The 20669-nt window shown below is 31.4% G+C and overlaps 1 protein-coding gene across 4 annotated transcripts in view; it reads right to left on the bottom strand.

Annotated features, from left to right (window-relative positions):
• The window catches only part of br (broad-complex core protein), a 91333-nt gene that overhangs the window by 16277 nt on the left and 54387 nt on the right, over positions 1–20669 (bottom strand). For 2 of the 4 annotated variants that reach the window (XM_089176524.1, XM_089176523.1), the window contains exon 6: positions 2263–2541. The exons of the other annotated variants lie outside the window; for them this stretch is intronic. In XM_089176524.1, the coding sequence (XP_089032650.1) occupies positions 2276–2541 (266 nt within the window). In that variant the 3' untranslated portion in view covers positions 2263–2275. The remainder of the gene's footprint in view (positions 1–2262; positions 2542–20669) is intronic. 4 annotated transcript variants of the gene reach the window in all.

Genomic DNA, 20669 nt, shown 5'->3' with positions numbered 1-20669 from the left:
AAGTTAAGGGCCAAAAACCGTCATGCGATAAGCTTGATATTCTTCCCTTATGAGAATTTCGTATGTATTTAAATTATTATTATATATTAATTATTCGTGACTGATGAATCAATCGAAATAACTCGAAAACATACTTTATAAACTCGACATAGTATTAAAAAAAAATAAAAAAACTGATACCTCGTGAAAATGACGTACCCAAAATGACCTTTTTTTATGTTTTGATTTAAATATGAATAATGAGACGAATTTGAATGCAATTATGAGAGAAGCATTTAAAGTTTTACAACCCCACGTGATGATAATGATGATGATGATGATGACATCATGCAAAAAATTTAAAAGAAAAACCAAACGAACGATCTCTTCGTCCTGTGAATATTTTTTAAGCAAATAAAAAAAAAAATAAAATAAAACAAATTTGTCTAAACGCCACGAGAAGCAGCATTTGAGACGTGTCTCGAGAATCATCTCGTACAAAAAATTATTCGAAGATCCTTTTTTTAGGATATCATTGTTTGAAAGAAATAAAATAACAATAATAATAACAATAATAATTATAATTATAATAATATCGAGAACATGCAAACGACATCGAAGGAGACACATCGAAAAAAGCCCAACACGAAGGACCTTTGCTGTGAAAAGAAAAAGAGAAAAAACGATTAGAAATAAAATTGAGTAAAAGGAGAATGGTAAAAAGTAAAAAAAGTAAAAAAGTAAAAAAAAATGAAAAAAAGAAAAATATAAAATATCGAAAGCGCAGACACATCGAAGCCACAAGTAAGAGAAAAGTAACGGACAAGTAAACGGGTTTCGAGACACAAGACATTAAAAGTAACAAAAGAGATAATAAAAAAAAAAACGAAAAAAGAAAGAGAGAGAAAGTAAAAAAAAGACACACAGAACGAGAGAAAAAGAGTGAGTGAGTGAGAGAGAGAGAGAGAGAGAGAAAGAAAGAGAGTGTAAATGAGTAAGAGTAAAGGAATGGAAGGTAGAAGTTGTTAGTTGGAAATATAAAACGAAGGAAGATCACTTTTATATTATTATATTTTTGTGAAGGTGGGCTAAAAATAAAAAAAAAATAAAAATAAATAAAAATAAAAAAAGATTTTGGAAGGAATCACGAAACAGTGTTTTAGATGTGGGTAGGTTGGTACGCCTTTTGAACCGTTGTGTGTTGAGCTTTATTAACGACTTTTTCCTTGGCCGATTTTGTTCGGTTCCACCTTCTTTTCCTCCTCTTCCTCCTCCTTCTCTTCTTTCACCTTCACTATCTCCTCCTCCTCCTCCTCCTTCTCGTTCTTCTTCTTCACCTACGTCCTCTTCAAGGAAAGGAGAAGAACGATGTTGTTGACGATGTTTTCTCGTGTCATCGAGAGAAGGGGTGGGGGGATATTATAACGGGGCCTGGTAATACCGGAAGAAGAAGATGAAGATGAAGAAGATGAAGATGAAAAAGAGGATGAGAAGATGAAAGAGAGAAAAAGAGATAGATATAATCGAATCGTGTGTCGGTTTGCAAGGAGTCCGGGTGCTGGCCAAGGACAGTCAAGAAGAAAAATAAGAAGAACGGAAAAGGAAAAGGTTGTGTTAGAAGATGAGAAACGGGTCGTCAAGAGAAAAGAGGTTGCATTGATAAAGGGAGAGAGAGAAAGAGAGAGAGAGAGAGAAAGAGAGAGAAGTGGAAAAGAGAAGACGATGTGTTTCACGTGTCACGTGGGAGTTGAGAGACCGGTTTCTCTCTCCGGCATGCACTTCCTGGTAAAGAGAGCTCGAGAATCAGTGAAAAGGAACGACGAACAACGCACGACGAGCCGAGGTCGTATCAAATCGAGAAGGTGTTCCTACTACACACCATATATTTCTTTATATTTTTTTTTTTTTTTTTATTTTCCCTCCTAACAAATAAGAGGAAAAAAAAGAAGAAGAAAAATAGCAAGTTCAAAAAAAGTGTCATAAGTGAAGAAAAAAAAGTAGAATAAAGAGAGAAAAATATATTAAAAAAAAAAAAAAAAGAGAGAGACAGATATATAGAAAAGAGGAGAAGAAGAAGAAAAAAGATGTGTGTATAGTAAATATAATAGCGTGAGTGAAATGTATTATATATGCGTGTGTATATATATATATATATTTATGTGTATGTGAAAAAAAAGAAAAAGATAGATAAAGAGAGAGAAAAAGAGATAAAGAAAGAGAGAGAGAGAGAGAGATCGTGTGAGTTTTTGAGAGAACCAATAACGCACGTGCGTGTGTCCCTACCTTATCTAAACCTTCAAAAGAGCTTAATGTCAATGTCGCCGGGTTTGCTCTTATGATAGGTATAGATATGGGTCATCAGGGAGTTACGCGAACAGTAGATTCGCTCGCAGATGACGCATCTAAACTCCTCCTGCCGCTCGGCGTGTTTGTCGGCGACGTGGCGTTTCAGGGATGCCTTGCTGCACAGCACCTTGCCGCACAGCTGGCAGGTGAACAGCTTCTTCGCCGACTGGGTGTTCAGAGAGTTGAAGGTCAGCCCCGGCGGCATAGAGGCGAGCACTGAAACACAACAATGCACCTCATGCAGCAGCAACCCCCACACTTATTACCCTAACCCTGTTGTGTATGTTGGTGGTGGTACCCTGAACACAACGGACCGCGTTTCTTGTAATACTTTGTTTGCTTTTGTTTTTCTTTTTCTCCCTTTCCACGTTGTTTTTCTATTTTCTTTATTTGTGCCCTTTTTTCTCTTCTTTCCTTTTTTCTTTATATTTTTTTTTTTTTTTTTTTTTAGAACGAACAATAGAACGATAGACGAAAGAAGGCGTATAATAATAATAACACGAATGGACGATCTCGAACTACGAATAAACGAACGAACGAACGACCTTCCGTCTCTCTTCGTCCTCCCATGTATGTATATATGTATGTATGTATATAGGTATAATATGTATGTATGTATTAGGTATAATATGTATTTATGCATGTATATAAGTATTAATATACATATACGTTTGAAAGAGTAACCATATATTTTATATTTTATATATATATATATTATATACAATATTCTTAAGTACTTTTCATTGTACATAGTTTTCAAACTTTAACACTCGAGAAACGCGTAAGTAAGAACAATAATGATCGATAGTTTATCGATTCGCGAACGCTATCAGTGTCTTCGAGGATGCCCAGGGGAGGAAAGGAGAATAGTAATCGATGGAAAATAGTGTTATTTGCGGGCTTGTTGAAATAGGTAAAAGAATTTTTTCCAAAACAGTTTAGTAGTTCAGTTCAACGATACCAAGAAATCTTGAATTTTGAAAGATTGAATTCGTCATCTCTTTTCAATCGAAATAAAAGTATGAAACGTTTATGATTAAAAGAAAAGATTATTTTTTCAAAGGAAGTTACTCTATGGTTTTAGTCGTTTACATTACACAACTATAGTCATCGTTCAATCTTGAAAAGAAGAACGACGCGAATTAAAAGAAAAATTTTCTGTCCTCCATTCAATTTCACAACTGTATTTTATATTTTTCTTTTTATTTTCTTCTTCACCCTTATCCCTTTTGCACGATTATCGTAATGAAGCACCGAGACTCGAAAAGGACAGAGAAACGGAAAGAAATGGGGAAGGGAAGGAAAGAGTATGATGGTAAAGGAAACAGAAAAGGGAAAAAGATGTAATAGAAGAGTAGAGAAGACGCATAAGAAGAAGAAGATGAAGATGAAGAAGAAAAAGAAGAAGAAGAAGAAGATGAAGGATAGTTTGAAAGGGTCGTTCGTATGCTTAACTTCGGGCTCTGCTTGCTTGCTTGCTAACAAAAAGGACCAAAAGCCTGCTGCTGGTTTTAGCGGTTGGTGGGTGGGTGGTTAGTTGAGCCTCTTTTTCTAAACATCATTTGAAAACACCTATCCTACGAATAGGGATGATTATTGGGTGTACCGAGAGTAAGCGAGGAAGGTTGGGTGTTTAAGAGTAGGGGTGGTGGAGGGGACTGCTGCTGCTAGCAGGTAGAAAGTGGAAAAGCGAAGTAAGTAAAATTTCAATGGCCGATTTTCTTGGAAGGGGGGAAGGTGGTGATCTCGGGAGACGTGAAAAGCGTATGAATGGGTTGCTTGCTCGCTTGTAAGATACGAAACCATATATATATATATGCATACAATTTGAGGCAAGACGAAAGTACGTAGAAAAAGAAAGATAAAAAATAAAGAAAAAAGATGAGAGAGAAGGAGAAAGTAAAAGGTGGGTTAAAAGAAGTGAGTTTAAACAAAATATATGAAAGAAAAAGATGAGTTCTTGAGAAGTAACGCGTCCTACTACCTAGATGTCTTTTTTCGTCATCGTCGTCGTCGTCGTTGTCAAGTTAAACGTCAAATATTGTAAGAAAACGTACGGTTCATTTTGTATAACGTTAAAGTCTTTTTTTTTGTCCCCGTATACGCGTATCCCTCGTTAATTAAAAAGATACGAGAAGAGAAGAAGATGATAGGGAGACCCCGCCTTTACTGCCGCCTATTGGTATTTCATCGTACTGGAAGGGCGCGACCCTACACACCCGTTTATAGGAATATAATATATGTGATGCTCGTAGAAAGTGTGGGTGGATGTTCCTTCTTTCTTTCTTCGAGCGTTATCCTATCGTCGAGTAGATGAAGAGAGGTAAAAGATAAAAAGGGAGGAACAGAAAAAGAAACGAATGAAGGAATGAAGGAATGAAGGAAAAAAGGTACACGATGATGGTGGAAAGCAATGAGAAAGCGAATGAGAGACCACCGTCGTCCCTTCCTAACCCATTCTTGGACTCGCCTTTGGAAAATTGCTCTTTATCCAATTTCTCGAGATGTGTCTCATTAAGCTTCAGGCTAAAGAAACTGCAGCAACATCAGTAGTAAAAGTAGTAGTAGTAGTAGTAGTGTAGTAGCATCAGCATCAGCAACAGTAGCATCAGTAGTAGCAGTAGCAGTTACGACGACAACGATGGCAGCACCAGTACCAAGGGTTGCATAGTTGGACAACTGGATGGATAACGGGAATGGATAACGGGGATGGATAACGGGGATGGATATAGATGGTCTCTAACTGAACGACGAAACTCTTCTCTCTACATTACCACGTGTATATATATGTACGCTTGGTACTATATATACGCAAATATATAAATCGAGGAAAGTTGAGGGCGGTTTGTTCTCTTTTACATATAAATACATTTGTATTTCCTGTACATATATATGTGTGTATGTATGTGTGTGTGTATATGTACGTCAAAATCTCTTTTTGTCCTAACTATATTTTGTATTAACGCACATTATATGAATATGTGCAATTTATGTATATGGAAAAAAATGTATGTGAAAATAAAAATCAAATGAAAAGAATGTAATGAGAGAAATAATAAAAAAATAAAAGAAAGAAAGAGATATCTATATGTATGTATAATAAGTAAGAGCGAGAACGACGCGTAGTAGGGGGTTGGGACGATTTACAGATTTGGTAGGAATGAGAAAGAAACAGAGAGATACGGAAGTCATTGGAAGAAAAGAAAGTGAGACACCGCGTTGTGCTATACTCCCACGCTGATGTCTCGTTAAGGAAAAGGACGTAGAACACTCTTCAGTTATACTATATGTATATACGTACATGAGGCCTAACAAAAGAGAAATGACGAGAAGGAAACACTGAGCATTCTGGGAGACACTTAAAGCATGCAATTCGAGGTAAACGTAATATTATATGTATATAATTATTATTATTATTATTATTATACATATATATATACTATATATACATATGTATAATTTTTTTGCATACATTTGTACTGCACACATAATTGTATTATAATTATATACATTATACATAGATATCTGTATGCATAAATATATATATATATACATATATACTATATTATATGTATAGGTATATATTTATACAAAAATGAATTCGACGAACACGGTACGACGAAATTTAAACACAATTTTTTTCTCTTCTTTTTAACACCGCGCCCCCATCGACCCACCCCAACCCCTCCCTGATCCCCCCCATTTCCCCCTTTTTTTTTCGACAAAACCCACACTTGTGATGAGCAATCGTCGTCATCCATTTCCTTGAGATTTTTCACGCACGCCCGTTAAAATGTTAAGAAGTATAATATATATATACTGCTTTATAATTACACACGTACCAGTTCGTCGTATTTAAAAAAAAAAAAAAAAAAAGAAAAATGCCACGAAAAATCCCCCCCCACCATTTGTTTTCAACCCACGCGAGAAAACGAGCGCGAGAATCATCAACGTTCCAAGTTCGAGTTTCTCTCTTTTTAAATCTCTTTCCTGTTGCAATATTTTATATCATTATTTAAAATGTCTTTTTTTTTTGTTCGTTTAGTAGTTATACATTTATCATAGAAGACGAAACGAGAGAAACGTCGTTCGTAAAAAAAAAACCGCTTTTTTTTATTATTTCAAACAACCTTGTCACGATTTAGTTAATATGAAATATCGAATCGAAGTGTGAACGCGTATTTGTAATGATGATTATATTAAGAAAAAAGGAAAAAAAAGATTAAAAAAAAAAAAAAAGAAAAGAAAAAGGATAAACGATATATATGTATATATATATCAAGCATGGCGACTTACACAATTCTCGTTCAGAAAGCACAAAATTGATCGAGTTCGTCTTCGTCTTTATAGACGTATGTGTGTTTGTGTGTGTGTGTGTGTGTGTGAAAACGTGAACTCTTTTCTCGTATAATAATAAAAAAAGAAATCAAATTATTTAGTAATAATAATAATAGTAGTAGTAGTAAGAGTAAAAGTAGTATTAATGATTATAATAATTATTAAAAGAATATATAAATCGGTGTCAATTTAGAAACTAATTGATTGACGTATATAAATATTCATTTTATATTCATGAAAGAAAAAAAAATATTACGTTTCTTTTTTTAAAAACGAGCAAGATCCACGACATCATCCGTAAATGAGACATTGACAGTGACACAAAATCATCGATCCTGTCCGAATCGTGGCTTCGAACACACTTACCTTAAACCTGAAATTAAAGAAATGTATGAAATTGATATCGTTTTACCATTTAACCCTTAATCTCGTACCCTGAAAGATAATATTGTTCTCTACTTGAAATACGAATACATATATATATATATAATATATATAAAATACTATAGCCACGATCCAAAGCACGGCGTAACGATCATGAAAGTGTTAAAAGGGCCAAGGGCTAAGGGTTAAAGGCTCGTGCATGTATATATATACATATATGCATATATATATATATATATATATATACGTGAGAACATGTAAGTAGTAAACACGAACATTATTTCACATGCATATACGTGCACCTACGTACGTATATGTATGCGTTACTAAAAGATATACGTACTACATACATACATACATACATACATATGTATTCTCTCTACGCGTACCTGATTTATACTTTTACGAGGATGTGATAGGTTATTTAAAAACAAATAAAAACACAAACGAATTATTAAACCAAATAGTACATTTTTTGTCGTATTATATATATATATATATATATTAGATATATATATATAATATATATAAAAATGAAAATATATTAAAATGCATTTGACGCAGCTTAAAAATTATAATATAATATAATAATAATAATAATAATAATAATAATAATAATAATAATAAATAATAATAATAATAATAATAATAATAATAGTCATCAATAAATATATACTATAACCAGAACACCTTGGCAGATAACAAATAATAAGTAAAACACGATAACGCTCGATTTTTTTTTCGTATTTAATTGTACGCGAGTCGAAGTCTTTTTTTTCAAAATGGAAAAAAAATATTTTTCTCAGACTTAGTTTTTTTTTATTTTTTTTTTATTATTCTCTTTCTTTCTTTTTTTTTTCTTTTGTTTCGAGATTTTTGTCAAAAATTTGTCCTCGACTTTTGACCATTTTTTTTTTTATTTTTTATTATTTTTCTTTCTTTCTCACTTACTTTCTTTCTTTCTTACTCTCTCTCTCTCTCTCTCTCTCTCTCTCTCTCTTTCTCTCTTTCTCTCTTATTCGTCACGAAAACTTTCAAAAATTCGGAACTAACCGAGAGCACACACCGGTAGATAAAAAAAAAAATCTTTCGCGGTTTCGCGTATAAAATTTTTATTGTTTTTGTTTTTTCCTTTTCCCTTCCTTTCCTTTTCTCAAACTATCAAAACTTCTCTCTTACTCTCGATGCTTCGTAAACTATCTTTTAAATGTGTCTTTTTTGTTCGCGCAGGTACCAATAGTATGTCTGCTCAGTAGTATCCCTGGGATCGATCGATCGATCAAATCGATAATTCTAATATAGCGCAATTATGGAATTATGGCTTATGTATTTTATGATTAAAAGCTATTGTACGATGCTTGCGTGCGTATGTGTGTATGTATATGTGTATACATGTATCAGCTTGTGTCTATTATAACTGTGCTTGTGTAATAAAACACGTGTATGTATTCATGTTTTATATATATATATCTGTACGCTGTGCTCGTTTAAAAAAAAACAAACAAATATTAAATGAAAAGTTAACATTAATTATTATTATTATTGTTAAAAGAATATTAAAAAAAAAAAATAGAAAAAAACGAGAAAACTTCTTTTCTCCAGTATGACCAAAAAAAAAAAAAAAGAAAAATAAAAACCCTGTGCGTGTAATTAATAGATCCTATATCATTGTCTATTGTAATAAGATATCTAAGTGAGTGGTTGGGGGATTGAGGGAGGGCGGGCGGAGGGGGGGGGGGTTATTATAAGTAACGAGTTACAAGAAAAAAAGAAAAAAATAAACTATGCTTAAAAGAGAACAGCAGCAAACAAGAAAACAAAAATATGACAAAGAAATAAGAAACTATTTACTGATTGGTTTGTGTGTGCGCTTAGCGAGCATGTGGCTATATAAAAATCGTATGCGTATGTAGTAGTAATAGTAGTAATATTTAGCAGTAATAGTAGTAGTAGTAGTAGTAGTAGTAGTAATAGTAGTAAGGTATGTATTTATATGCCCGTGTGTGTACACGTTTAACCGCGAATATAAACGGGGTGTTTTTTTTTTTTTTTTCTTTTAGTGCCTGTGCGCTAGAAGCCTATTGGTGGAAACGAGAAGCGAACGAAAAGAAGTATCAAAATATAATATTTGTATTTTCACGGTCGATCGTATTCAAATCTAAGATATATGATAACCATAATAATAATAATAATAATAATAATAATAATGATGATGATGATGATAATGATATTTAAACGTTCGACCGCATTATTATTTTCTTCTATTAAATCGTAGTGAAAATCATTTCCTTTAAAAAAAAAAAAAAAAAAAAATCATACTTAACGTTAACGAGAAAAGTGTAATATATAAAAAACGAACGCGACATACGTGTATATTACGTTTTAAAATCCCATTATCACCCTCTTCCCTCTATTCTTTCATTTTTATAATTAGCAAACGCGAACTCTCTCTCTCTCTCTCTCTCTCTCACTCTCTCTCACTTTCTCTGTTGTATCTTTCCATCACTTTCTTTCTTTCTTTCCTTTTTTTTTATCTTTTCTTTTCCTTCTTCTTTTTTTTTTCATTCATTTTATTTATTTATTTCTATTTTCCGGTTCGTTCGAATTTATTCGGGTTTTTCTTTTTTTTTTTTTTATTTTTTTCTTTTTTTTAATACACGATTGATATCCATCCCATTTAATCTTCTTTAACTTAACAATTAGATACTTTTTTATATTTCTTTTTTAATTAACAGTTTGGTAACATCGGTTGAAAAGAGAAATTAAAAAAAAAAAAAATGAAAAAAAAAAAGAATAATTAAAAGAGGGGATAGAAGAAGAAGAAGCAGGGGCAAGGGGGAAAATTACAAATCAGTCCAATAACACATCGACTAATTAATTAAATTAATTAATTAAAACGAAGATGACAATTCTTGTCGAGAAATTCAGTCTAGACCGTGACGCGTGTCGCGGTTGGCTAACGAAATGATACGAAACAACGCTTGGTAAAGGGGTGGGGATGATGGTGGAGGTGGGTGGTGCCAGGTACGATTAGAAAAATGTAATAGAAATGAATAGAAACAAATATAGAAAAAAAATTAAAAAAAAAAAATAAAAAAAAAGGAAAAGAAAAAAAATAATAAAATAGTGAAAAAACGAAAAAAGTGAAAGTCGGCAGTAAAGAAGAAAAACACAAAACAAAACAAAAAATCTAAAAAGAGAAAAAAGAAACAGAAGGTGAAAGAAAAGCACATGAAACAAAAACAAAAAGAAATAAGTAAAAGGTAAAAAAGGGATGATAAAATAGAGAGTAGAAAAGGTAGAAAAGGTAGAAAAGGTAGAAGAGCGTTTGAAAAGAACACAAATGGTTCCATTTGATTATTTTTTGTTATTGTTACTACTAAAAAGTCGTTTTGCCAGTCGCGACAGCGTCGATTTAACGAATTCAGTCTTTGTGATTCGAAAAGGGGCTTCGAACAAGTCCTTTTGCACTGGCCAATCGCAGTCGGAAGCACCTTTTGCTTCGCGTCATCGCGTAGTCCTAGGTGTCAGGTAGGAGGAGGGTTGAGAACAACAATTATACAAAAAAATTTACTAATTAAGAAAATATAATAATAACAATAATAATATTCAATCAAACATATCATACTCTTCGTTCGAATCGATAGAAAAACAAAAACATAAAAAAAAAAAACAAGAAAAAAAAACAAATTACAATTCGAATTTAGAGTCTTGCTATAATATATATATATGTATATATAGGTGTACAATATATATATTATATATAGGTGTACACCACCAACCCTTTGTCCCAACCCTCCCGTCGTATCCTTTCTTTACTCGTAAATTTTTTTTTTGCACACGCCTTGACGCGAAACAAATGTTTAAAACGAACGACGAACAAAGAATATAAAAAAAAAAAAATAAAAAAAAATAAAAAGATAATTAATCAAATAAAGCTCTACTAGTATATACGTATATAATTCGTTAATTAAATATTCATTCAATTTATATTAATTTCATTAATAATTTATTATTCTCATTAATATAGCGCGCCGCCGATTTCGCGTTTCGTTCGACGCGAAATATATTTCGCATTATTATTTGGCCATTTTTACAGTAGTCACAAATTAATTTCTTTGAATAAGCTACTAGTTTAAATATTATCAATATCAGTTCTTTCTTGCTTCTGACTACTATAAAATTGTTTACTGCATAATTCATAATTCATATTTTTATTTTTATTTTTATTTTATTTAATTATTATTTTTTTCTTTTCTTTTCTTCCTTCATTCATTTCCTCAACGTTTACTCACGTTAATTTAAAGCTTCGTTCTTCATCATTTTTTCATCATTCCAAACATTTTTCCTCATATATACATATACATATATATTATATATAAATATATATGTATATATAGTTATCCTTCGATTCGTTTTGTATATAAAATGGTACCGGGTTGTTCATACGTACAATTGAGACTACTCATATCCATATCAGGTAATATAATTTGCGTTAAAATATAATGCCAGTTATATAACGTAAATTTCAACTAAATTTACCGAGTGAATTTTTTTTTTTTTTTTTTTATAAATTCTCGCTCGAATCATTCGAAAAAACAAAAAGACCAAAAAAAAAGAAAAAAAGATTAAGAATATAAATCAAAATAACATAAAGAAAAATATGGAATTATAATACGAGATCAAAACATACCTACGCGAACGAAGTGAATAATAAAATCCGAAAAAATAGAAAGAAGGTTGTAAAAAACCGGGTTCTCAAAAGCACGTACGACAACAACACCGGGACGGGTTTGATAAAATGTAAGCTATTTTGTTTAAACTATATCATAGCCTATCTATATAAACGTGTTCCTGTGAAATTCCGTATATGTCCTGTTACATTGTTCATTCATGCACGGCAGCAGAGAGTAATGTTTGTGTAAGTACGACTTTTGTTCTAATGTCTATTATGTCTATTTCTCTCTCTCTCTCTCTCTCTCGTTCTTTCATTTTCTCTCTTTTATTCAAACATACACACATATATTCATCATTAAACTTCCTCTTTTAACAACCCCGAATTAAAATTCGATCGTGCACGAATTATTTGACGTTATGATCGACATTTAAAAAATATCGCACGTGTTAAAACCGTAGGGCGGTGCATTAGCAGCAACAGCACACACACACACACACACGCACACGCACAAACACACATACACACACAACTTTTTAAAAAATCATTTCTCGAAACTGCCAGCACGTGATAAACGGTTATAATCGAATTACATTAGGGGGTTTGATCTAGTCTTGCCTATATAATAATGTTAACCCTTTTAGGGAACATTAAAAAACCTTCGTGATATTGCATCGATGCGAAAAAATAATGAAAAAAAAAAAAAAAAAAAAATTCCGAATGAACGAAATGAAGCACGATCGAATATAATAATAATCGTTGAAAATTCCCGAAGAGTTGGCAAGAAAAAGAAGGAGTGGTTTTTTCTTTCGAGGGTTGTATAAAAGGGATAAAAAAAAAACAAACAAACAAAAAAATAAGAGGAGTAAGAAAAGGACGAGAAACAATAAAAGAGAGGAGAAGAGAGGAGAGAGGATACAATTCGATGACATTGTAACATCAGGAAGGCTTTACACACAATGTTGTTGTGGGCTTATCAAAGTTCTACTAAAATATATAGGTTATGTTATGTAGTTGGGCTATAATATGTAATAATACGGCTATTACTATCTTTTTTGTTTATAGTATACAAGTAAATCTGTTCGGTATGTTGTAGTGAATAATAATAATAATAATAATAATAATAATAATAATAATAATAATAATAATAATAATAATAATAATAATAATAATAATAATAAAAATAATAATAAAAATAATAATAAAAATAATAATAATCGTGCCCTCGTGATATTTTTCTTTCTACTTTTATCAAACTTTGCGTCTCTCTTTTTTTATACATTGACTCTCGTCGTCAATATCTTATCATTTCCGTTTTGTTTTAACGTGTCGAAAGAATCAACACACGAGGGTTCGATGTGCTGGAAAAAAAATGGTGGTGGGGGGAGATTTGAGTGTGTGTGATGCTCTCTTCATTGTGATGCTGACAATATATATAGATATATGTATTATAGCAAAGGGAGGGGGTGTAAAAATCGGAATGAAAAATCAAAAACACATTATTCAGAATTATTAATAAAAATGTAAAACTCACAATAAAAGTGAGTAGTGTTAACTATGTGTCCTATTATATTCGTATGTGTCTGTAATAGTATTGGGTATAATATACTGGTGGTGTGTTTGTTCAAAGAGGAATATAAGACGAAAAAACGATCAAGGAAATTGGAGGATGATGCATATTTATAGTAGAGAAATGGCGAAGGCCACGAAGGCATAATCACGCTCTCTCTCTATTTTCTTTGAGTATTGTAAATCAGACTTTCTTAGAACAGTGTCAAACGTAAAACATTATCGTTTGTCCAGAAACGATAAACTCGTAGAGTCACGATATCAAACAGAACAATAAGCATATTATTTCTAGCAATAATAATAATAATAATAAAAATAATAATAATAATAATTCAATAATTCATGAATTAATTATTAATAATAATAATAATAATAATAATAATAATATTTGCAATCCCAACAACGGCAATAAGAGTGTAATAATAAAATACGATGATGACGATGATTGATAATAATGATATTAATGATAATAATAATCAATGTAATAATATTTTTAAGGTACTTTATGTAAAGCCCGATATAATTAATATAAAAAAAAAAAATGAACGCGAGTCTATGCAAGGTACCCCGTTAAAGCATCTTAATGCGGAATGAATATATTAAGATAAAATATATTATATATATATATATAGATGTAATTGCAACTCTACTCTCTCTTTCTTTCTTACTTTCGCTCACGCATTCTTTCTAAATTCATTCATTCACACTTTATCAAGCTTTCATACTCTCTCTTTCTTTCTTTCTAAATTTTCTCTCCTACATGGCTCATCGTAGGTCGCGGAGCAACCGCGAGAACTCTCTCTCTCTCTCTCTCTCATAAAACGATTAATTTTTTTTTTTTTTTTTTTTAATAACACTAATCTATTCACGAATACCCTGACTCTTCAAAGTTTTTTGTTACTTTTTTTTTTGTCGTTTCTTTTTCTTTTTTTGGCTCGCGCGCGTTTACACGTTTTTTTTCTTTTTTTTTTTTTTATTATTCGTCATTTAAACTTTCTATTTATCATCATATAATTATTATAATATTATATATAATAAAAACGCGTGCGTCGCAGCGCAGCAGAGAAAAATCGTTGTAACTCCGCGACGTTTACAAAAAAAAAAAAAAAAAAAAAAAAAACACTCATTTTTTATTCATCACCCTTAACCTCTTTCTTTCTTTTTTTTTTGTTTCTTTTCGTTTTTGTTTCATTAAACCTATTATTTAAATCCATAATTACTATTCTTTCCCTACATATTATATATATATATATATATATTTATGTATATATCTATATATATATTAGCATCGAAACTAATTTAATAGTCTTGAGTCTTCTGTTTCATTCAGTGTTCTTTTACAGTCTTCTTTTCGTCAACGTTTAAACGTTTTTTGTTTGTTTATTTATTTTTTTTTTTTCGTTTATTTATTTGTGTTTACTTGTATTTTTTTTTTTTCTTTCTTTTCTTTTCCTTTTTTTTCTTTCATATCCCCCTATAAACTTTGCTGGACGATAGGCAATCATCTTTTGTGACGCCTTGGAAGTTTTCTTGTTTTTTTTTTTTTTTTTTTTTATTTATTTTTTATTTTTACTTGTTTTTCTTATTTCGTTATATTCTATACCACCATTTTACCTCTTCTTTCTTTTACAATTACTTAGTTTTTATTTCACCTTTGTTTCACCACTTTTTTTGTTTTATTTTTTGTTTTTAAATACGCAACCCTAACTAACGTAATCGACGACAAGCGACCGGCTTTGCAATTAATTCTCTATAACTTTTGTGCAACTTTCAAATTACACACACGATTTCTGTATACATATATATATATACATATTTTCATTATTACATTTCATCGTAAATTAAATAAATTGCTATACTACTCATTTATCCAAAAATTCTTCATCTTTCCTTTATTCATATTAATTTTTTATATTTTTTTTTATTATTAAACCCTTTGCACTCGAGCGTCGCCGAATTAGTGTTTGGCAGATTTGAATGGCAACTCGAGCGGCGCCGATGCGGCGCCCGACGGCTGATTTCAAGTCTTTTGTTAATCTATCTGCTTATTTACGATCTGTGATAAGATATTTCTTTAAAGATAATACTTTAAGGGTCGAAAGGGGACTGTAAGGTTTGCTCTGATCGTAATACATCTACATTTAGGCAGGAAGTGGCATATTATTGTGATACGTGTTCTGATAAACCTAGGATGCATTTTGGGTATTGTTTTACGAAATATTATAAAAAATCTTATTAGAGAGTATAATATTTCTCAAATTTTGTTGTTTTTGATATAAAAATAAATAAATTGATGAAATTTGATTATTTGTATACGTTTGTTTGGTTATAAATGATTTAAAAGTACATGTAGTACAATGTTTCCCCAACTTGGCCGAAATCGTCTTGAATTGTTGATTAGTTCAAACGAAAAAAGCCTCAAGTGCAAAGGGTTAATATAAACAAATAGTATAAAAAACTCATTCGCAATATTCATTTATTCATGGAAAATAAACTATAAGAAAAAATATACAAGATTATGGAGAGTTTGATAAAAATTCACGTGTGCGGCAATTAGAAAGGCAACAACAAATATTTTATATGTTTCTTCTACGTATGAATAAAAAAAGAAAAAAAAAAAAGAGAAAACAGATCGACGACCTCGACAAGAAAAAAAAAAAGTGTGAAAATTGAGATATTGTCGAGAAAAATGGCAACAACCCTCTTGGGATGATTTAGCAGCAAGCCTTGCCATACGAAAATACGGTGGAAGTTACTCGAAAGACATTTTGGGCATTACTTAACGACGAAATGCATTTTAAAATACGCTCATATTCGCATAATTAATAAATCTCGGAAATAATAACCGAGCGCGAAATTTGAATCTTTAAAAAACCCCTAATCCAATCCACCCTTCCCTACCAACGAACGAACGAACGAACGAACTTAAATAAAAAATCATCGTCGTTCGTTTGACTTATTTTAATTGACTAAAAATCTTCATATTGCAATTTCTAATAATCTTACGATTGCACGCGAATTGTAAAAACTGCCTCTTTTTCATTTTTCCATCGGAGTAACTTCATTTTATTTCCCCCCCTCCCTTTTTCTTTTTCTTTTTTTTTTTTTTATTTCAAATTTCACCGTACTCTTTTTCATTTCTCTCTTTCTCTCTTTCTCCGTTACGTTTTATTTTTCTCTTTCACACCTATCGTTCCACACAGTTCATAATCCTTATTGATTCGCAAACAAAGAGATAGAAAAAAAAAAAATAAATAAATAAATTCAACAATTTATTTTCAACAACCCACGTTTTTATTTCCCTACAAACGAGCAAGCTGAGCGACCCTGAAAAAAAAAGGACTTTTTTTTCCCAATATAAAATTTTGCGTCATCCCCCCCCCCGCGTTGTGCCCTTTCACCCCGACCTTTCATTTTTTTTTTATTTTTTAAAGTAATAAAAATAAAAGTATTTAAAGATACAAGAAAAAAAAATTAATATAAATAAAACAAAAGAAAATAACGAATTAAAGTATTATAGCCACTATAATGGGTTTACAGTCTCAATCGTTTCCTTTAATAGCTTGCCGCTAATTGCACGTTATCGTAAATAGAATTCGCGAGTAAAGCTTCTCCCTCCCCACTCTCTCTATCCTCCCCCCTCTCTCTCTCTCTCTCTCACGGTAGAAATAGAAAATTTTCTTTCAAATAGAATTAAAATACGCTCGCGTTAAATACAATTAGGAATGTAATTACAAAAAAGCGTTAGTTTAGTTTACGCGTGCCGGAGAGAGCCCGCTTGAGTCGTTAAAAGACAAAAGTGAAAACTTTCGAATAAAACGCATAAGTGTATTCACATTTTATCCCTTTCTATCTATCTTTATCCCTTTCTCTCTCCTTCTCTTACTCTTTCTCTTTTATCCTAGTTGTTTTTTTCCTTTGTTGATTTCGAAAAAAAAAAAAAAAAAAGGAAAAAAATACGAAGATACCAAAAAGTATAAAATAATTCTCGTATTCGCGATTTCAAAAAAAAAAAAAGAAGAAAAAACATTCCGTGTTTGAATTGATTTTGGATGATTTTACGTTATGGGTCTCCGTCCCCTACTTCTACCCCTCCCAACCCCTACGATAATTTTTAAAATACCCTCGAATGGAATGTATGACGTATAAAAACAAATCCATGCGGCAAACACGCGTACAACACGGAACGCGTTAACCCTTTCACTACTATGGGCCACTATAGTGGCCCTCTATTAAATGTCGCCATATTTTACATGGGACGAACATATGCAGTTATAGCACATCAAATATCCCATTATGGACGTGTAATTTTAGTCTTTTGTTTATTTCAATTAAAAATCATTAACCCTTCGAGTGCTATGGACGCATATATGCGTTTGATAAGAATTACTAACCTTATCGTTCGAAGCATATATATATGTGTTTGTTAATATTTATGTAAAGTAATTAAATATTTATATTAATTCATTAAATTATATTCAAAAGCAAAAACTTTAATTATTAAATATAATTTATTATTAGAATCTGGTTAATAATAAATTATTCTGTTCCTACAAAACATTTTATTTAAAAGTATTCAGCACTCAAAGGATTAATATCAGCAACAAAATTACTCAAAAATAAAGTGCAGTTTCAATCGTATACAGTGTAGCTGCAAAATCGTATTTGCAGCTCGTACAGTAGAAGTAGCTTTGCGAAAAACACGTCCGTAGCAAAAGGGTTAACAGATGAAAATGATTGAAAAAAAAAAAATAATAATAATAAGAAATAACGCGAATAAAAAAGTAACACAAAAATAAATGTTTATAAATAGCTATGATCAAATAATGACAATTATTACTAATTGTAATTTATTCGCGTTTTCAAAATACGCGACTTTCGAGGTTCCCAACGACAAATGAATAGATTTAACGCATACATACATATATTTTTATATGTATATATATATGTAAGATCACGGAAATGACAATAAAAGTTAAATTTCATTTGTGACCCCGGCATTAAGTCTGATATCGAGCGTAAACCGGTGAAAATCAATTGGAATCCTTTACTTGTGTGTCCACCTAACGGAATCTCAATTGCAGTTAAAGTCAATCAAAATATCTCGCTATAGGCCTACTATCAACGTTCGAACATTCAATTCGTCAAAACTATATTACCCGACACGTTATATATGCGTATGTGTGATAATATAATAATAATATACTCGCGCATACACACACATACACATATATACGTGCGTACGTACTAATATTTTCTCGTACGATTTGTTACGAAATCGTTAAACGATTTATTCAATTTTTAATTTTTAATTTATAACTTTCTTCTTCTTTTCCGGTATAACCAATCGCGTGTATTTATTTATACAATATATTTTTTTGTCCGATAGTATCGGGCTCTTTTGATCATTCGTTTTTCGATTGTACGATTTATACATTTTTTTTTTTTATACAAAACTAATAAATAATATAATATATATATATATATATATATATTAGGTCATCTCAAAAGTTTCTTCTTTTTTTTTTTTTTAGTAATTTTATAGACACAATATTTTTTAGGTTGAATAATTTAACCCTTTGCGGTCTGTGCCGCCACTGTGACGGCATTTCGAAATTGTCGTAGAAGTCGGGTGTCGCCGGTGTGGCGACATGATCAAGTCTCGAAATTCATCACACATTGACAAATTACAAAAGTTAAATCATTTCGTTTTTATGTAGCTTAATCGCTATTAAATATTACAAACCAGCACCAACATATTCTGTGCTTTTAAATATAAATATATGTACCTTAAATTGCTTAGATACAATGACTCAAAAAAGTTAAATTTACACCAACTTGCTGGTATTCCCAGCCGAAAAATTTACCAACCGTAAAAGGTTAAAGTATAGAAAAATGTAAAATAGAGTACAATCGATATTATTTAGTAAAATAACGTAAAATATAATACAAAAAAAAGTATATTACGCATACAATAATGTTTAACCCTTTGCCTTCCGAGAAACTTTTAACACGACGTTTCAGCAATTTCGGGTGTCATTTTGACCATGACTACTTTCAACTTTAGTTTTTTCGTGTTTTACACTACAAACAAAAATACGATCGAAAGAAATAAAACAAGCTCGGTCACAAGACTGATTACACACACTAAACGTATGCCGAAACATTTACCTACCCGTATAAAGAAACAATGTTGCCTCTAGATGCCGGCGTGCTGTGTCGCTGCAGCGGCGACAAGCGAAGGGTTAACTTATCACCAAAAAAAAAGGAAGAAATTTTCGGGACGAACTAATTTATCCAAGATAGCCAATTTCAAGAAAAAAAAAACTAATCCTTATTCTAATTAGATAATATTTCTTTTCTTTTTTTATATATATAAACATAACACTTATACGATCGATACTTGATCAAGAAGATATGCAATCATAATATCAACATTACCTAACACATGGATTTTACGCTTATGTGAAATGGTCGGAATGAAAGGGTTAAATATTCAACAAAAATCACGACGATCATAATATAAATCAAAAAAAGAAAAAAAAATGGATGACAAGATTTATCTTAACATCTTATAAACAATTATCTCGCTAGCTTGCCCGTTTATCGCGAATTAGAATCGTTCAAGATGAACAAAATCGACTTTTTCCAAAAAAAAAAAAAAGAACAAAAAAAAAGTGTATAGAATTTAACGAAGTTGATTTTGATTCGTCGTGGAACGAATTCTTCCGAACAATGGAAAACGACAGGTAGTAGTAGAACGTTTTAGAAAGGACGGAATTCGTCCAGAAAATCGATCTCTTTCTTTCTTTCTTTCTTTCTTCTCTCTTTCACACACATACACACTTATATATATATATATATAAATATATCACACATATACACATACCATACATACTTTCTCTCATGCACATTTTCTCTCTTTCTCTCTTTTTTTTTTTTTTTTTTTTACCCTCGATCGGTCGTTCGTTATCTTTTGCATACACGCAGTCTATTGTTCCTCGATTATAAACGAAACGAGCCTAAAAGGTCACCGATTTTCCTGACTATATCTTTCTCACCGACTTTACCCAATTACCTCACTTCCGGTCCTTCTTACTCACTCTCTCACTCACTCACTCATTCACTAAACTCCTCTCTTTCTCTTTCTTTTGTGAAGAAAAAGTCGATAATTTCACCTTGGCGCTTAAACGCGTCTTTTCACCATCACCACCGCCGATCAGATTTCCAAATCGGTTTCTCTTCCTACGATCTCGATCAACTTAAAAAGAAGCTTCTTTTTTTTCTTTTCTTATACATTAGTGTCCAAAGAAGAAGAAGAAGAAGAAAAAAAAAAGTAAAATAAACAACAAATATATATATATATATAATAATCATA

The sequence above is a fragment of the Polistes dominula genome, unplaced genomic scaffold (genome assembly GCF_049000335.1).
Source record: "Polistes dominula isolate Pdom_NZ unplaced genomic scaffold, Pdom_raw_medaka contig_25, whole genome shotgun sequence".
Taxonomy (NCBI): domain Eukaryota; kingdom Metazoa; phylum Arthropoda; class Insecta; order Hymenoptera; family Vespidae; genus Polistes; species Polistes dominula.
The sequence above is the reverse complement of the archived record's forward strand: the minus strand, read 5'-3'. Positions and strand labels throughout refer to the sequence as shown.